The sequence below is a fragment of the Cuculus canorus genome, chromosome 19 (genome assembly GCF_017976375.1).
Source record: "Cuculus canorus isolate bCucCan1 chromosome 19, bCucCan1.pri, whole genome shotgun sequence".
NCBI lineage: Eukaryota > Metazoa > Chordata > Aves > Cuculiformes > Cuculidae > Cuculus > Cuculus canorus.
The window spans coordinates 6,835,378-6,852,027 of NC_071419.1; the positions used below are offsets into that span (position 1 = coordinate 6,835,378).

General features: G+C 59.8%; 3 protein-coding genes across 6 annotated transcripts; all 3 read right to left on the minus strand.

Annotated features, from left to right (window-relative positions):
• Positions 1 to 672: 672 nt before the first annotated feature.
• Positions 673 to 5,974, minus strand: ST6GALNAC6 (ST6 N-acetylgalactosaminide alpha-2,6-sialyltransferase 6). 2 transcript variants are annotated; one of them, XM_054083915.1, is made up of 7 exons: positions 5,237 to 5,974; positions 4,181 to 4,322; positions 3,162 to 3,226; positions 2,838 to 3,017; positions 2,253 to 2,650; positions 1,950 to 2,057; positions 673 to 1,870 (listed from the first exon to the last, which is right to left on the minus strand). In XM_054083915.1, the coding sequence occupies exons 3-7, from the start codon at positions 3,174 to 3,176 to the stop codon at positions 1,681 to 1,683; spliced, it is 891 nt and encodes a 296-aa protein (XP_053939890.1). In that variant the 5' UTR covers positions 3,177 to 3,226; positions 4,181 to 4,322; positions 5,237 to 5,974; the 3' UTR covers positions 673 to 1,680. The 2 variants fall into 2 exon arrangements, with proteins under 2 accessions (XP_053939890.1, XP_053939891.1); XM_054083916.1 differs by lacking the exons at positions 3,162 to 3,226; positions 4,181 to 4,322; positions 5,237 to 5,974 and adding an exon at positions 3,055 to 3,074 and having other exon boundaries at positions 2,838 to 2,955.
• Positions 5,975 to 6,115: 141 nt separating this feature from the next.
• Positions 6,116 to 9,486, minus strand: ST6GALNAC4 (ST6 N-acetylgalactosaminide alpha-2,6-sialyltransferase 4). 2 transcript variants are annotated; one of them, XM_054083912.1, is made up of 6 exons: positions 9,283 to 9,486; positions 8,489 to 8,554; positions 7,831 to 8,001; positions 7,260 to 7,672; positions 7,027 to 7,134; positions 6,116 to 6,950 (listed from the first exon to the last, which is right to left on the minus strand). In XM_054083912.1, the coding sequence occupies exons 2-6, from the start codon at positions 8,498 to 8,500 to the stop codon at positions 6,761 to 6,763; spliced, it is 894 nt and encodes a 297-aa protein (XP_053939887.1). In that variant the 5' UTR covers positions 8,501 to 8,554; positions 9,283 to 9,486; the 3' UTR covers positions 6,116 to 6,760. The 2 variants fall into 2 exon arrangements, with proteins under 2 accessions (XP_053939887.1, XP_053939888.1); XM_054083913.1 differs by lacking the exon at positions 9,283 to 9,486 and adding an exon at positions 8,682 to 8,766.
• A 214-nt stretch (positions 9,487 to 9,700) lies between these two features.
• Positions 9,701 to 13,344, minus strand: DPM2 (dolichyl-phosphate mannosyltransferase subunit 2, regulatory). 2 transcript variants are annotated; one of them, XM_054083918.1, is made up of 4 exons: positions 13,277 to 13,344; positions 12,561 to 12,650; positions 11,865 to 11,967; positions 9,701 to 11,572 (listed from the first exon to the last, which is right to left on the minus strand). In XM_054083918.1, the coding sequence occupies exons 1-4, from the start codon at positions 13,277 to 13,279 to the stop codon at positions 11,514 to 11,516; spliced, it is 255 nt and encodes an 84-aa protein (XP_053939893.1). In that variant the 5' UTR covers positions 13,280 to 13,344; the 3' UTR covers positions 9,701 to 11,513. The 2 variants fall into 2 exon arrangements, with proteins under 2 accessions (XP_053939893.1, XP_053939892.1); XM_054083917.1 differs by lacking the exon at positions 13,277 to 13,344 and adding an exon at positions 12,765 to 13,264.
• Positions 13,345 to 16,650: the final 3,306 nt, after the last annotated feature.

Below are 16,650 nucleotides of genomic sequence, written 5' to 3' on the forward strand. Positions count from 1 at the left end.
TCCCTGTTGCCATCCCTGTTCTGATGTCCCCATCCCATTGTCCCCATCCCCTTTCCCATGGCCCCATCCCTGCTGCCACCCCTTTCCTGATGTCCCCATCCCTGTCCCCACATCCCCTTCCCCATAGCCCCATCCCTGCTGCCACCCCCTTCCTGATGTCCCCATCCCTTTCCTGATGTCCCCCTCCCTTTCCCAATGTCCCCATCCCCATGTCCCCATTCCTGTTGCCATCCCTGTCCCAATGTCCCCACCCCCCTGTCCCCATACCTGCTGCCACCCCCTTCCCGATGTCCCTCCCCTTTCCAATATCCCCATCCGCTCACAGCACCCCAGCTGCCCCCCACCACAAACCCCACGGGGGTGCAGTGGCCTTACCTGCCCTTCCTCCCTCCTCCTCCATGGCTGCAGGCCCCGTGACCCCAGGCACTTGTCAAGGGGTGACACGAGCTGGGGAGGTCTCAGCTGCCACCTGCTCCAGGGAATGGCTCACAGCTGGCGTCACCCTACTGTCGGTGTATGGTCCCATACCCTTCCAAACACCCAAGGCCAGCACCGCTGCGGGCTGGGGGACCCGAGGAGCCCCAAAACGCCCTGCGATGGCACCGCCAACACGCACTACCCAGCCCCCAAAAATCCAGCCTGGAGTCAGAGCCCAAGGCAACAGACTGCAGCAATATTTATTCCCGTACAAACCATTACAAAACGCGGATGCCCCACAGCACCGAGCCCCCCCCCCCAGAGCCCCAGCCATAACAGGGACAGGCCACAGCCAGAGGGAAACTGAGGCACGGAGCCACCTTCATGCAGCCCCTACCAGGGCTCAGCATCCAAACATGTTGTATTGAGCCATTTTCCCCACTGCTGAAAAATTAATAACAAAATCCCCCCCAACCACAGGGCAGCGAGGGGCACTGCTGACACCTCTGCCTACGTGCCTGCTTCTAAATAGTTTATAAGCAATTAACAAGTGATGAGGATCCAGCCACAGGCTGCTGCCAGCCCCTTCGTTACCCCTAACGAGCATCTGGCAGCCCCCTTCGCTCGCTCCTTGTAGGGAAACCTGAATACAAACCCCAGGACCAGAAGAAGGGAGGAACCAAAAAAGCCCCTAAAAGCTCCCCCCAAATCCCATTGCTTGGTTAGAAAAGGTTTTGGCAGTGTAGGTGGAATGTGCAGCAGTGCTGGGAGAGGCTGGGTGGTTTTGGGGTGCCGGGGCATTAAGGATGGCAGTGTCACCCCAACAGGGTCCCATCACAGAACCGTGGGGTTCTGCTGAGGGAAGGATGCTCACGGACCAGGATTGGGGTGATGGGGATGGCTGGGGGCGCTGAGACCTGAGAGGAGCAGGAGAGGGATCCCAAAAGCAATGCAACCCCCAAACCCAGCAACGGCTCCAAGCCCAGACCAGGATCAGGCAGGATCTCACTCCTCACCTCCTGCCCATGGAGGGGACCCCAAACCCCACACAGGCTGCCTGGCCCCCCCCCAAAAACAACTCAAAACCCAACCCATCCCAGGTGTGAGAAACCACCGTGCACAATGGCAGTGGTCCCACGGGAGGCACCTGGTGGCACCTCGATGCTGGGCTCCTACTGCTCCTTGCTCCTGGGGGGATGCAGGGGACCCCCCCAATCATCCCGGTTCCAGGGGTTCTGCCCAGCTAGGGGTGGGGGGCAGCCCCTAGGGCCAGGTGGGGTGAGAGAAGGTGATGTTGTAAAGCCCGGCCCAGCTGGCGAAGACCCGCTTCTCGGTGATGAAGCGATGGTGGTTGCCCCTGCGGCTCCGCTCGTTGTGGATGTAGGTCGTGCACTCGTCGGGGCCCTTCGGCTCGTAGTAGTGGTAGGGCAGGCGGCGGGGTGGAGGCCGGCGGCTGCGGGAGGGGAAAACATGGGGTGAGCCCCATGGCAGGTCTGGGGGACCAGGGCAGGGGCTCAGGGGGGTCTCCTTACCCACAGTAGTTGGGTGGCACCATGCCATAGACGTGGACGGCGTCGCACAGCTCCACCGCGATCACCATGGTGAACCAGCCGGTGCTGAGCCACGAGCGTGACTTCTCCCTGAGGAGGAGAATTGGGGGGGAAGCAGGGATGAGGTGACATGGGTGATAGACCCCTCCCCAGAGTCTCCAATCCACCCTGGGGATCCCCAACCCGGTACTGCAGCCCATCCCATGGAGTAGTCCCAAGAGCCACCTCCGCCTCAGAGGCCTGGAAAAGGCGGGGAACACCGTGCAAGAAGTGGCTCCCGGGTACCTGTCCTTCCCCGTCTCTCCCCGAAACAGGTCATCAAACTGCTTCATGCGGCCAGGGGAGACGACGTAGGCTGTCATGTTGGGGAAGGAGGCGCTGACACGTTGGATGATTTTCAGGAGGCTCTTCTGCATCTTGGCAGGCGGCCCCCAGAAGATGAAGATGGTCTCCGGGGTCTTGTTAACAAACTCCTGGGGCCGCTTGAGGACGCGGTAGAGGCTGGAGTGGGCAACCACGCGAAAGGTGGTCTTGTTGCCCACATCAGCCTCGTAGCCGGTGGTGGGAGCGTCGTTCATGCGGATGGTGCACTCGGCTGCATCGATGGCCGTGCCCAAATGGGTGCCCAGGAGGTGGCTGGAGCTGGTGACGATGACGCACTGGTGGCAGCGGGCAGTCAGGGTCTGGTGATGATAAGCGTCATGAGCAGGTAACTTTTGGCATCACCACAACCTGACAGGGAGGGATGGAGCTGGGACAGGGGAGGAGGGATCACCATCCCCTGCAGAGCCCTCCAGAGGGGACGATTTTTCTGGATGCCAGCAGAGGGCCAGATCCTGCCCCATCACCGAGGCTCAACCTAGCTCGTACCTTGTTCCCGCAGACAGGCAGGTACCCGCTTTTCACCCCCCATTTCTTCAGGTTGGGGGGCTGGTGGGCTCTGCCCCGCAGGTGGCTGTAGAGGAAGACCTCGCTCCCGCTGCCGGAGCTGTAGATGATCAGCAACATGATCAGGGCAAAGAGGACCCCCAGGGCGGCGGCGCGCTGGCTCTGTGGGTAGGGGAAGAGCATCAGCCGCTGTCCCTACCCCATGGGCATCAGCATCCAGCCCTGCTCCTGGTGGCATCTCCAATGGGACGCCCGGTGTCCCTAGGGAGATTCCTGCTGTCCCCGGGCTGATGTCCCGGCACTCACCGTGCTGCCACTCATGTCTCTGCGCCAGCCTCAGCGTGCAGTGATTGCCGGCGTCCCGCGAGCACCTGCAAAGCATGCGGTCACCTCCAGCGCCAGCCCCTCGCCATGCACCTGGGCTCCTGTCCCCAGACTGATGGGCCAGTGAGGATCCAGGATGAGCCCCCGGGAGCAGAGCACGGCGGGTTGGGTGCCCAGCCGGACCCCTGGGTCTCCTTTTCAAGGGGAGGACAAACCCTGGGCACCGGGAAGGTAAACACTGTAGGTAGAGGCCGGGTGAGCCCTGGGATGCCAAAGAGCCAAATCCAACGTGGCTCGTGCTGGGGAGATCCCGGTGTCGGGCTGGGCTCCAGGGAGGGATAATCCCCCGCCAGCAAGGCTGGAGCTGCTGAAACCCACAGGGTTAGGGAGGGTAAACCTTCAGCTCACTCGGTGAAATCCCATTAAAACAACCGGCTTGGACTGGGAGGAGAGGAATTGAGACCTGCGCAACTCAGCTCACACGTGGGCTCAAATCCAGCCGGAGCCAGCAGGGACATCTCCAGCGCTGGGGGCTGAGGTACGTGGGGTGAAACCCAAATGCTCCCTCCCAGGGGGGACCTGCTCGACCCTCCGCTCGCCTGGGCTCGCAGGAATGCACTGGCCCAATTTATTCTTTAAAGTCCTCCTTAAGTGAGTCACGACCGCTCCTGGAGTACTCGGAGCAATTGGAAATGAAAAACCAATTGAAGCCTCTTTACTAATTACCCGAAGGGGAGCAGGGATGGAAAATTACACAGAGTAGCCTGAGTTCAACCCCTGGGGGGACTGGGAACCCCAAAAAGGCTCTCAGGGATGGTTCTTGTGGCTGGGAAGGTGCCAACCCACCCAGGGTGCCCGGGCGTGTTGGGATAAAGGACCCTCGCCGCATACAGGCTGGGGAGCAGCACTGGGACCCTTGCTCCGGCCACTGCACCCCGCTTTGCACCCTCTGTGGTGCTCAGGGCATGGGGGACCCCACAGGGGGACCCCACGGGCCTTACCTGGGTGCGGGTCTCATCTGCAGCAGGTGGCGAGCGGTGTGTGGGGGTCCCTCCTCTCCTCCTGAGCCCCGCGGGGTGCGGGGGGCTGCCGGGCCCCCCTGGCTGGCACGGCCATGGTGGCACCAGGAGTCACATCGCGGCTCTGTTGGGAAGGGCTGATCCAGACCCGCTCCCCATACCCCCATGTGCTGGTGCTCCCCCAGCCCTGGATGCAATCCCCCTTTCCATCCTGGGAAGAAATCCTTCTCCAGCCCCCCTGGGGTGCAAACCTTCCTCAACTCCTACGTCCAAATTCTCCAGCACGGAAACACTCCTGCTCCTGGGGTGCAGCCTCCGCTCTCCAGCATGGAACCCCCCCCTGGGGTGCAAACCTTCCTCAACTCCTACGTCCAAATTCTCCAGCACGGAAACACTCCTGCTCCTGGGGTGCAGCCTCCGCTCTCCAGCATGGAACCCCCCCCTGGCTCCTGGGGTGCAGCCTCCGCTCCCCGGTATGGAAATCCCCCTGCTCCTGGGGTGCAGCCCCCGCTCCCTGGCATGGAGCTCCCCCTGCTCCTGGGGTGCAGTTCCACACTCCCCTGCACCCCTCACACCCCAGGGATGCAGCATCCCCCCCCAACACCCTGCACCCCTCATTCACCTAGGATGCAGCCCCCTTCGCACCCCTCATTCACTCAGAATGCAGCCCCCCCCCTTGCACCCCTCATTCACCTGGGATGCGGCCCCCCTCGCACCCCTCATTCACTCAGAATGCAGCCCCCCCTTCGCACCCCTCATTCACCTGGGGTGCTGCCCCCCCCCATTCACTCAGGATGCAGCCCCCCCGCACCCCTCATTATCCTGGGATGCACCCCCCCCCGCACCCCTCATTCACACAGGATGCAGCCCCCATCCCCGCCAGCCCCGCTTTGTAAGAACCAGCCAGGCCAGAGCCCGGTTGCATCCAACCGGGGAGCAACCGGTCCCTTTTCCTCCCTCCCACCCCCTCCGTGCACCGAAGCAGCGGGGCGGGGGCCGCTCCTATGGCCGGTCCCGGTGCCGTTCCGCCCTCCGCACCGGTTCAACGGGCCCGGAGGGAACGGGCCCGGCCCTCCGGCCGCTGTGGCCGCTCGGCTCTGCAGTGCGCTGCGAGGATGCTGAGGATGCTGATGCTGCTGATGCCGCCGCTAGAACCGGAGCCGCCGGCGCCGCGCACGGAGCCTCCCGGGGACACCGCGGGGTCCTAGCGCCACCCGCCTGCCCGGGGGCCGGGGAAACCGCGGGGTCCTAGCGCCGCCCGCCCAGGATATGGAAAGGCGTGGGGGTCCTAGCACCGCCCACCCGCCTTGGGGAGCGCCGCGGGGTCCTAGCGCCGCCCGCCCGGGATGGGGAGCGCCGAGGGGTCCTAGCGCCCCTCCCGCTCCTCCTGGATGGTGACACAGGGACAGCAGCGCTGGCCGCCGTGCCAGGAGCAGCACGTGGGGCCTGACCCGCTGCCGGGAGCGGGGCCACATTGCTGGGATGCCACGGCCTCCCCCGCGCTGGCCGGGCAGCTCAAGGCCCTTCTCTAGGGGATTTCGTCCAGCGAGGACGGGACTCGACTGGTGCTGGGGACCCCGCTGTGGCAGCCGATGCTGTTCGGAGGGATTCTGTCTCTGCTGTGCTCGTGGTGCCCTGCCCTGTCTGGGGCTGCGCAGCTGAAGCACCCAAGAAATAGCACAAAATCCACACTGGGGCCAGAGCCCGTCCTGTGGAGACGCAGCTGCTGGATCCCAAATAATCTTGACCGCCAGCTTTTGGCACCCTTCTCCGTGCTCAGGCTCAGCTCTCCCCCCTCGTCACCTCCTCATCTTACTCATAGCCCAACAGGAGAGCAGGACACTGCAGCCCAGCCACCAGCTGCCATCCCCCATCCCCGTGTCCCGCAGCCGTAAGGGGCACAGCACGAGGCACCACCCAGTTAAAAATGCTTTTAATGGCCACGTTTGCTTTGGTCTGAATCCAAGGGCACTTGTGACAAGGCAACTCGGAGCCCCTGGGGTGTGTGTGGCCCCTGGGCTTCCCAGTTGAGGGACTCAGGGGACCACAGGGACCTGCCCAGGTCTGAAGCAGCAGAAGGCAGCAGGATGGGGGAGCCTGGACTTGGCTCCCTGCACCCCACATCCAGTGTTGGGTCTTAGGGCATGAATGAGGCAAGGATGGCGGTGGAGCTTCATCTCTGGGAGAGGGATCAGCTCGTGGCCCTGGTAAGGCCAAGCTCTCCCACCCTGTGTCACGCTGGAGCCCGCAGCATAAATATTTAATCCTGCATTAAATATTCATCCCAGTGGAGGGGCAGAAAACCTCTGTGATCGCCCTGGGTCCATCTGGGCAGGCACTTGGAGCCAGTGAGGCTCTGTGGGTCCAACTCACGCACGCCGTGCGCTGACACACAAGGTCTCAGCCCATCCACCGGCTGGGGGAACTGCCCCTGCCACTGTGGAGACAGAGACGCCCCGCTCCGGGGCTCAGAAAAAGGCTTTCAACCATGGCATCAGTAAAGGAGAGATGCGCTGTTGCAGGATGAGAGCCACCCCACCACCTCACCCAACTGCTGGCACCCTACCTGCCTGCCCAGGACAGGTGGGTGAAGGTGATATTCCTTTTCTTGGCCCAGCGGGCAAAGACGGCTTTCTCAGTGATGAAGCGGTGCCCACCACGGCGAGCTCGCTCGTGCATCAGGTACATCCCGCACTCATCCAGCCGACCCTTCTCAAAGTAGTGGTAGGGCACGCTTGAGTGGTTCTTCTCCCTGGTGGGATGAAAAAGGGTGGATGTGACACGCAGGAGGACACCGGACCACCCTGTCCCTGCCACCTCCTGCGCACCTGCAGTAGCTGTCGCTGACCATGCCGAAGACGTGGATCTGCTCGCACAGCTCCATGGCCAAGATCATGGTGAACCAGCCCGTGCTCAGGAAGGAGCCAGACTTAATCCTGCAAAGCACAGCAACCACGCGGATGTGGTTGGCACGGTTGCAGCTGGGCTATGGGTGCCCAACAAGGGGGATGGGTGCTACAGCAGGGGGACCTGATGGGGGTTCTTTGAGAGCTGAAGGTACCTGTTCTTCCCTGTCTCGTTTTGGAAGAGGTCATCACAATATTTCATCTTCTCCTCGGTCAGGGTGTAGATGTGCAGGTGGGGGTAACTCCCCATGACCTTCAGCAGCACCTGGTAGGTTATGCCCACCTTCTCTCGGTTCATCTTCTTTGGTGGCCCCCAAATGACATAGAGGGTCTCCTGGGACTGCTGGAAGAAGTAGGGCTGGTTCTTCAGCAGCAGCGGAACACTGGTGTGTGACACCACCCGGACAGTACTCCGCGTCCCCACATCCTCCTCGTAGCCGGCGGTCGGGGCATGGTTCATGCGCAGGACGCACTCGTGCCCGTCGATGGCCTCTCCCAGCCGTGAGCCCAACATCTGCCCTGAGCTGGAGACGATGGCGCAGCGGCGGCACAGCGCCCGCTCCAGTGGCTGTGGGGAGATGCACCGTCAGCCTTTGGCTTCCCCTTCCCTGCCACAACAGCCGGACACGCTGCAGCCCCATCCGCCCTTCTCTAAGGAAGGGGAAACTGAGGCACGGGTGGGTCGAGCTGCCCCACCAGCCCCAGCACTGCCCCATTCCCACTCACCTTCCCATCAGGGACGCGGCTGTACCCCTGGAAGCTGAGGACGGTGGGTGCCGTGGGGCTGCCCCACTGCCCCGGGGTTGAGCAGCAGGGCTGCAGGCAGGCGTGGGAGCACAGCAGGACGTACAGCACGGCGACTGCTGACACACACACCAGCGTTAGGAAGAGCTGGACCTGGAAGTAGAGCAAGGAGGTTTCTCTACGCTTGGCCACGTGCACCGGCACCGCAGTGGATGCCGGTAACACTGGTTTTGATACCGGAGGCCCCATTTCGGATGCCGGTGGCCCTGTGTTGGATGTTGGTAGCCCCGTTTTCAATGCTAGTGGCCCCATTTCCAATGCTGGTGGCCCCATTTCGGGTGCTGGTAGCCCCGTTTCAGATGCTGGTAGCCCCATTTCGAATGCTGCTCCTGTTTTGGATGCCAATGGCCCCATTTCGGACGCCGGTGGCCCCGTTAGCCCATGCGGTGCAGGCAGCCCCTCGGCAGCGGGTGTTGGGGTGCACAGGCCGAGGCTGGGGAGCGCTGGGTGCCTGTGTCTCGCTTCCTTCCACGCTCCCGGGGTTGGGGGTCCCCAGCTTCCCGGCTGCCCCCGGCCCCGCTTTTGGGGTGAGCATCCCCTGTGCTGGCAGAACCCCCCCAGCCCCTCGCTCCCCACTCACCAGCGCCTTCATCCTCGGGGGGTTCGCAGCTCCCGGCGGGTCACCCCGAGCTGGGGGGCTCGCTCCCTGCACACAGAGCGGGCTCAGCGGGGACGGGGGGGCAGCCACCCCCCTGTCCCCAGCGCCCCCGTGCCCAGGCAGGGACCCCACGGGGGGGACCCCCTGTCCCCCGTGCCCAGGGTCCCCCGCTCACCGCGCCCGGAGCCCCCCAGCGCCGCCGGGTCCCGCATCCCGGGCTGCGGGGCGGAGCGGAGCCGGGGGCGCTGCAGGGACCGCCCCCTGCGCCCTGGGAGCGGGACTGGACCGGGCACGGCACCGCCCGCCGGCCGGGATGGACCCCGGCACCCAGCCCTGCGCCCCACTGACACCCCAGCACCCTCCTCTTGTGCCCAGTGACATCCCAGCATCCACCCCTGCGCCCCAGTGACACCCCAGCACCCTCCTCTTGCGCCCAGTGACACCCCAGCACCCTCCTTTGCACCCCAGTGACATCCCAGCATCCATCCCTGCACCCCAGTGACATCCCAGTACCCACCCCTGTGCCCCAGTGACACCCCAGCCCTGCACCCCAGTGACACCCCAGCACCCTCCTCTTGTGCCCCAGTGACACCCCAGCACCCAGTCCTGCGCCCCAGTATAGACCCTGGCTCCCATCCCACATGTCTTAGGACCAACCATCCTGGTACCCACCCCGGCACCCACGCTGTGTGCCCTGGGACTGATCCCAGCACCCGTTCCCCTCTCTCTCCAGCTTCCCTGCAGCCATCCGCCGTGTCCCAAAGCCCCTTTCTCACCTTGGTGCCCCACCAGCTCCCAGCCAAGCCAGATGTTGGGGAGCTCAAGCGTGACAGCCCAAGGACCACAACGATCCCCAGCAGCTCGGAGCGGGACTGAGGCCCCTCAGCACCCCTGCCTGACGGCTCCAGGGGTGCCCCTCACAATGGGGCTGAGGCACAGAGCACCTCTGAGACACATTCCCAGTGGGAGCTTCCTGCCGCCCGCCTGCAGAGGCCACGTACCCGCTGTTGACAAAGAAACATGAGAAGTAACCTTGAGACTGGCCCCAATGCTGGGGACATGTTTTAACGAGGTCTGTTAAAACAACATCGACAAACGATGATGGATTTAAACTAAGGGAGAGTGGATGTAGACCTGAGGTAATTTTTTACAATGAGGATGATGAAACAGGGGCACAGGTCACTCAGAGAGGAAGCAGAGGTTCTGTCCCCAGAGGTGTTTAAAAGTTGGATGGGACTCTGAGCCACCCGATCCAATCAAAGATGCCCCTGTCTCTGCAGGGAGTTGGACTGGATGGCCTGTAAAGATCCCTTCCAATCCAAACCTTTCTATGATTCTGTGATTCCAATTCTAAGGCTTCAGATGGGAGGAATGAAGAGGTGACGGGAACACCACCAGACTCCCATGGGAAGCAGTGCCCGAGGTGCACCCATGGAGTTTCTTGGAGACAGGATTGAATTTTCCCTCCCTCTTTGCCTCCCCCTGCCCCAGCTCCCATCTGCCCCGATGGCCTGGGCCATGTCCCGAGAGCCAGGGGCTGGGGAGTGAGGTGTTCCTCCGCAGGAGAGGGCGCAGCACAAGACACAGGCAAGGGAAAACTGGGGGATGGAGGCCTCAGGGAGGGTGCGGTGACAGGCAAACAGCGCGGATGCACACCCCGAGAGAGCCAGGCAGCCTCCCCGAGGTGGAAACAAACCTCCAGCTTGAGCCTCGCCTCTGGATCACCCTCTGTCTCCAGCCATGCAGTGGGTTAAATAGCAGCCAGGTTCAGCCCAAGACCAGAGGCACCTGCCCCCAGCAGGGTGGGAGATGATGGGACAGGGACATGCTGCTGTCTGCCAGGGGCAGTTCCTGGTACATGCAAGAAGGATTGAAGCATCCCAGATCCACCCTCCTTTTGCTGGAGCCACCCCAGGCTGGGTAAAGTACCCCCCAGCACAGGGATAAACTTGTTCTCTCCTGCACTTCCCTGCCAGGCCCCTTGGCAGCACTGCCCCCAGCCCAGCATCGGGCACTGCCAGGACCACACAGCAGAAAACACTCCAGAAAACCAGTGGCACCCCTTTGGCACAGGCAGAGGTCAGTGACCGAGGGCTTACAGACCTTTATTGAGGGTGATTCCGCTTGTAGTCTTGGGAGAGCTGTCGGACCACCACAGCTGCCCCCAGGAGCAGGACTGTGCCACCACGCCTGCCCGCTGAGCCCCAGCCCACAGAGCCGTGACTGGGGGCAGGAACCCAGCCAGAAGCTGACAGCAGCCATGGGAACCGCACCCGAGGGCAGTGGAGCTGCACGCTTCCTTGTGAGCCAGGACACCTCCTCACCACTCCCTCAGCTGGGCAGCTGCAAGAGGAGACGTGGAGGACAGTGGTGGTTCTGCCCCTGCGTCATCTGCACACCCAGCCTTGCGGGGGTCCCTCCTCAGAAAGGCAAAAGCCCTCCAGTTTTGTGATAAGCCCTTCTAGCAGGCAGATGGGAGAACGCCAGCCTGCCTTTTCCAAGCCCAAAGTTTCACTTCTTTCGTCTCAAACTTGAATCCAATTAACACCCCGCCCCAAACCACGTGTAAACATTTAAAAAATCCCAGAGGAACAAACTGTTGGACACAGTAAAAGCTGAGGGGAAGGACTGCCCAGAGACCGCGCAGTGGGCAGGGGCCAGGGCTCAACTTGTGCTCTGGCAGTTTCACTGTGGGACCTCCCAGCTCCTCCAGCCTGCAGGGGCCAAAGCCCAGCAAGAACAGGCAGCCCCAGCTGGGGAGCTGGTCCCAAACAGCCGGGGCTCTGGAACCTCTCTTGACCAGCCCCGGAGGTCAGTTCTGCTTCCCTTTGGTCAGTAAGTTGTAAACTACAGAAGGCTTCATCTCTGGAGGAAGGAATGTGGGGGAGTGCAGCCAGCTCAGTGCTGGGTGCTCTGGAGGAGGTGCTGCCTGGTGCTGCAGGCAAAGTCTTTTCCTGGATACGACATTGCAGAGTGGGCGCCTTCTCCTTATCTCTCAGCAGGGCCTTCAATCCGATTTCTTGGCAGGTTTCCTGCTCTTCCACATCACGACCATTACAAAAACGCCTACCATGAGAGAGAAAGAACAGATTCAGCCAGAAAACTTCCAATTATGGACACTTTTAAAACACACTGTGGTGTGAAACAGAACCTTGATGAGAAAATCCCACTGTTCGGAGGCCCAAACCGCTACAGAGACACACACCCCCACGCTCCAAGAGCCCATGCCAGGCTCTGCGTGGTGGCAGAGGCCACAGAGAGCACATCACAAGCCTCACACATTAACTAACCCCCCACAGCAATTCTCTTATCTCTTCCTAATTTAGAAGCGTCTAATTAGAACAGAAATAACACTCACCTATAAATAGCAGCAGGATCAGCCCAGCCACCACAGGGATGATAACAGCATACTCCCTAGGTAAGAAGTACTGGTGGATCCCATGGTCGCTGTCGATGAAGGGCTGCAACGGACACAGAGGGGCCTCAGCAGCTGGGAAAAACACCCAGGCAAGTCCCAGACACCTGCAACTTCACGGTTTCCAAAGCAGGACGGAAATACCAGGTGTGAGGAGATAGCTAAAAAAAGGAGCTGCACGTGGCTCAGTCTACAGCTGCAGGGACAGAGCAGCAAAGGCTTCAATGTTCAGCAGATGCGGAGGCGTGGCTACACGAGGCCAGGATAGGGGTCCTGCAGCCCCAGGTCTCCTTGCACATCCCCCAGACTCTGCCCTGCAGAAGGGTGATCCTGCCAGGATCCCTCTATGGAGGCCAGTGGAAGCTTTGGACACTAGAGAGCAGTGTAAGAATTCCTATGGAGCAGGAAGCACACCTACGTGCTCCAGGGACTACAGTTTTACTGCATAAACACATACCAGGGTGCAGAGTAAGCAGAAGCAAGAAGGGAATTCAAAACTCTTGGAGTTCTTCCTGAAATTTTAACCAGCAAGGTGGCAAGGCAGGATCCTTCAGGCACACGGACAGCACTTAAACAAAGCCCAGACTGACACCTGAGTGTGAAGCAAGTGGGATTATAGTAGCCAGAGGAGACCCATACCAGTATGATGATCCAGAGGGTGTAGTAAACGAAGAGAACGAGGCTGAAGGCAACCAAGCCGAATCCAACCACCTGGTCTGTCAGTGTGGCCTGCAAAGGGAGAGAGTCGCAGGGGGGTCTGCACGCTGTGGAGCCTGAAACTCGCTCAGCCCCAGGCTGTGGGACCTCAAAGCTGAAAGGGACCACTACCTATGGGACCAGTACCTGAAAGGGGCCTGCAAGAGAGCTGAAGAGACTATTCATAAAGGCTTGTGGTGATAGGACGAGGGGGAACAGGTATAAACTGAAGAGGGGCAGATTTAGACTGGACATAAGGAGGAATTTCTTCATGATGGGAGTGGTGAGGCCCTGGCCCAGGTTGTCCAGGGAAGCTGTGGCTGCCCCATCCCTGGAGGTGTTCCAGGCCAGGTTGGATGGGCCTTGGGCAGCCTGATCCAGTGGGAGGTGTCCCTGCCCATGGCAGGGGCCTTGGAACTAGATGGGCTTTAAGGTCCCTTTCAACCCAAACTATTCTATGACCTGAAACCAGAGCCCTACGGCGGCCAGAGCCCACGGCTGGGCCTCGGGTGGCCTCGCTTCCGCTCCGCAGCGGCCGCCCAGGCCCTGGGAGGCACCGCGCTGGCTTCTGGCCAGGCAGCACAAGCCTTTCCCGCACAGCCGACGGGCTGAGCATGGGGCGCGGTGCCGGCCCTCCCAGCCACCGGCCGCACACTCACCATGGCCGCGGCCGCCCCGGCCTCCGCCCCGCCAGCGCCGCTCTTCCGGGAGAGCCGGCCAATCAGCGCGCGCCATTTATTGCCCCGCCCACAAAAGGGCAGATACAGCCAATCAGAGTGCGGCGCTTATGGCCCCGCCTTCCCTCCGTCAGAAGAACCAATCAGAGAGCGGTATTTATTTCCCCGCCCACAAGCTGCCAGAAACAACCATTCACCGCGCTGCATTGCAGCCCCGTCCTGCCAATCAGGAGGCAGCCGCTCGCCCGGAGCATGACGGGAATTGTAGTTCCGGCGCTGCTGAGGCGCACGGGCTGATAGTAGTTGCATCAGCCCCGGGGAAGGGACGGGGCTCCCGCTGGGCTGGGGGAGACTGGCAGGCTGTGAAATAAATGGAATCTTGGAATGCGTTGGGTTGGAAGGAACCTCAAAACCCATCCAGCTCCAACCCCTGCCATGTGCAGGGGCATCTCCCGATGGATCAGGGGCTCCGAGCCCCATCCAGCCTGGCCTTGAACACCCCCAGGGATGGGGCAGCCACAGCTTCCCCGGGTAACCTGGGCCAGGGCCTCCCCACCCTCACAGGAAAACATTTCTGCCTAAGATCTCATCCCCATATTCCCCCTTCCTCTTCAAAGCCATCCCCCTCATCCTATCCCTGCGGTCCCTGATCAAGAGCCTCTCCCCAGCTTTCCCGCAGCCCCTTTCAGCGCTGGAAGCTGCTCTAAGGTCTGCTTGGAGCCTTCTCTTCTCCAGGCTGAACAACCCCAGCTCTCTCAGCCTGTCCTTTTACGGGAGGTGCTCCAGCCCTCGGATCATCTGGACCCCTTCCAACAATTCCCAGCAATTCCAGTGTGCGTTAGCACTGTCCTGGGGTTTCTGCATGGCCGGGCTGGCAGCCCTCTGCCCTTCCCCTGCTTCCCTAAAGCACCCAGATCCCTCTTTACAGCCCAGGGCAAGCCCATCCCAGACAGAATGCCAGGAGTGAAGATCTTCCCTAAAGCACCCCGAGTTGCGCCCTTGGTGCCATCGCTCGGAGACAGGAGAGGACATATCCTTCACACTCCTGTCACACCAGTCACTGGTGTGTGAGTTCTGGCGGCAGCGACTTGCCTTAAACCCAGCTCAGGCTCTGTTCCAACACTAGCGCAGCCCTTTCTCCACACAGGCTGCGGCTGGAGGGAAGGGAAAAGTGAGGGACACAAGGGATTTGGGTCATCTGAGAAAGGGGAGGCAGCTGAGGGAAAGGGGAAGACCTCGCCTGGGACTGAAGATGCAGCTGACCAGTGTGCGCAGGGCTTTGGGAGGTGGGGAAGACAAAGCCGCCTTCCAGAGGCCCCGATTGCCTGCCACGCTCCCTGAGCACAGCCGGGGCTGGGACACCGTGCTCAGGAACAGGGGACATTGCCACCTTTCCCCTGGATGGCAGGCTACTGCTTCCATTGGACTTGCGTGGTGCTGCCAGCTGTCCTCTCCAGCCCTTCTCCATCCACAGAGAAGGGCTGGCAGCGTTCTCCATTCCCAGCAGCCAAGGAGATCCTGGATGGCGAAACCAAATCCTCTCCCAGGGCTCTGCATGCCAGCAGCCCCCATCTCACCCTTCTGCCTCCTTAGCAAATATTTTTGAACCAAAGATATATTTAAAACAAGAAACAAAGCGAGAAGAATCAGTGTGAAGTACCAAAAACCCTTTATTTTTCCCCCAAACCATAACAACATTTGACATTATATTGATTTCCTCATATATTTGTTATTTCTCTACGTTAGGAACCAGATACAGAAAATACAAACACGATCTGTTGAATCAAAGACGGCACAGCATTCCGTTAGAAAAAAACCAAAAAACTAGAGGAGCAGGATAAAAATGGTGAAAAATAGTCATTCCCTCCAGCCCAAACTTTCCAAGAATCATCATCAAAATAGAGCAGTGGAAGTAGCTTCTCTTTCTAAACGCACTTCTGCTTTAAGAAAAAAGTTAGATTTATCTTTAGACTTCAAAGTAAAAAAATGTTAAACTATCTTTCAAGCAATTTTGGAAGTTTGCATAGACCCATTCCCTTTCCAAAAATATCACCGTTCTCTCTATAGAATCTGATATAAATCAAGTGCGTGCCTCATCTGAAGATCACCAAGCTCAATTAACTTTCAAGAAAATAAAACATGATCTCCCCTTCCCCTCCCTCCCCCCACAAAAATATGGGCTCTACCGTTATTCCTTGTGTTTGAGGCAAGTTTTGAGGCTCAGCCGTGCCTTTCGCTCAGAGCTTCATCCAAATTCCTTATTTATTTCCCAGGTTTCCATGTCCACTCCCTCTCGATGGGGCAGGGAGTTGCGGAGGGCATCAGGCTCGGATGGTGCGGGTGGGCTGACGGATGACACAGCTCTCCGGAGGGAAGCGAGGGGGAATTTTGCGCTCATCACCCTCCCACCTCAAAGCAAGGAAGTGGCTTTTCAAGGACAAACACCTGCAACCAGGCAGTGTTTGTAGGAACTTGCCCCCAGGACCAGCCTTGTCCACAGGGCTCAGTCACCGGAGCAAGAACTCTTTTAGCTAGAGACCAGGTAGGGTGGCAGGGGACGGGGCAGGAGGGGCGGAGGGTGCGTTTGCAGCTCCCGGGTAAGGCAGCGAGGAGAGGAACGAGGGGACCCCTCGCCAGGAGGGGTTTTTAACCTAGGTGCTCTAGCGTACCTGGAGTGAGGTTTTTCCCAGAGGTTCACAATAGCATGTGCAGAGTCCAGCTGCACAGCCACCAGTTTAAAAAGAAACAGCAACGACAAAATAAATAAAACGTCAACCCCTCCTATTCAGATGCAAATGAAATAAGGTATTTCTTCAGGTCTCGGCCCAGTTTGGAACCCTCTAAAAACTGAAGCAAATATTTGAAAGGGCTTATTAACTTTCTGCAGGGGCAAAGTGATGTGGCAATGAGGCGGGGGAAGAGATCACACGCCTGCTGCCCATCGGACCAAGGGTCAGGACAGCACAAAGGCCCCCATTTAAAGTGCCAACCATATAAAAGAAGATGGAGGAGCAACATCTTTCTCCTCCTTTCTCCAATCACAATTTCCAATTGAAACCCATTTCCTTCACCAAGTCACAACTAAGCCTATTCTTTTGGGCATTCACTCAGTTTATACTGTTTTTTTTTTTTAAAAAAAAAAAAAAGTTAGTAAAAAAGTTACATTGAATTTCCCAACTCTTTGCAATGGGCTTCCACTGGTTAAAGGTCCAGAAACTGGGAAAGCAGGGCCCAGACGCGGCTCCTGGCCCCAAGGCTGGAGCAGAGAGCCAGCTCTGCTCTCCAGGGTCAGCCAAGCATGAGCAGCCCTGCTTGCCAGCATCAGAGACCCAGGGGATGCAGAGTCTTGCCAATAA

What these genes read in the sequence shown, in the direction of transcription:
- ST6GALNAC6 (XM_054083915.1), bottom strand. An exon ending in GGAGAGACGGGGAAGGACAG is followed by an intron (nt 2,058 to 2,252) that starts GTACCCGGGAGC and finishes TCTCCTCCTCAG; the next exon opens with GGAGAAGTCACGCTCGTGGC. An exon ending in GTGCCACCCAACTACTGTGG is followed by an intron (nt 1,871 to 1,949) that starts GTAAGGAGACCC and finishes CCCCTCCCGCAG; the next exon opens with CCGCCGGCCTCCACCCCGCC.
- ST6GALNAC4 (XM_054083912.1), bottom strand. An exon ending in AACGAGACAGGGAAGAACAG is followed by an intron (nt 7,135 to 7,259) that starts GTACCTTCAGCT and finishes TGTGCTTTGCAG; the next exon opens with GATTAAGTCTGGCTCCTTCC. An exon ending in GTCAGCGACAGCTACTGCAG is followed by an intron (nt 6,951 to 7,026) that starts GTGCGCAGGAGG and finishes TCATCCCACCAG; the next exon opens with GGAGAAGAACCACTCAAGCG.
- DPM2 (XM_054083917.1), bottom strand. Translation starts at nt 12,890, where the DNA reads ATGAAGAAATTCCTCCTTATGTCCAGTCTAAATCTGCCCCTCTTCAGT. An exon ending in CTCTTGCAGGCCCCTTTCAG is followed by an intron (nt 12,651 to 12,764) that starts GTACTGGTCCCA and finishes CTCCCTTTGCAG; the next exon opens with GCCACACTGACAGACCAGGT. An exon ending in GATCCTGCTGCTATTTATAG is followed by an intron (nt 11,573 to 11,864) that starts GTGAGTGTTATT and finishes CTCTCATGGTAG; the next exon opens with GCGTTTTTGTAATGGTCGTG.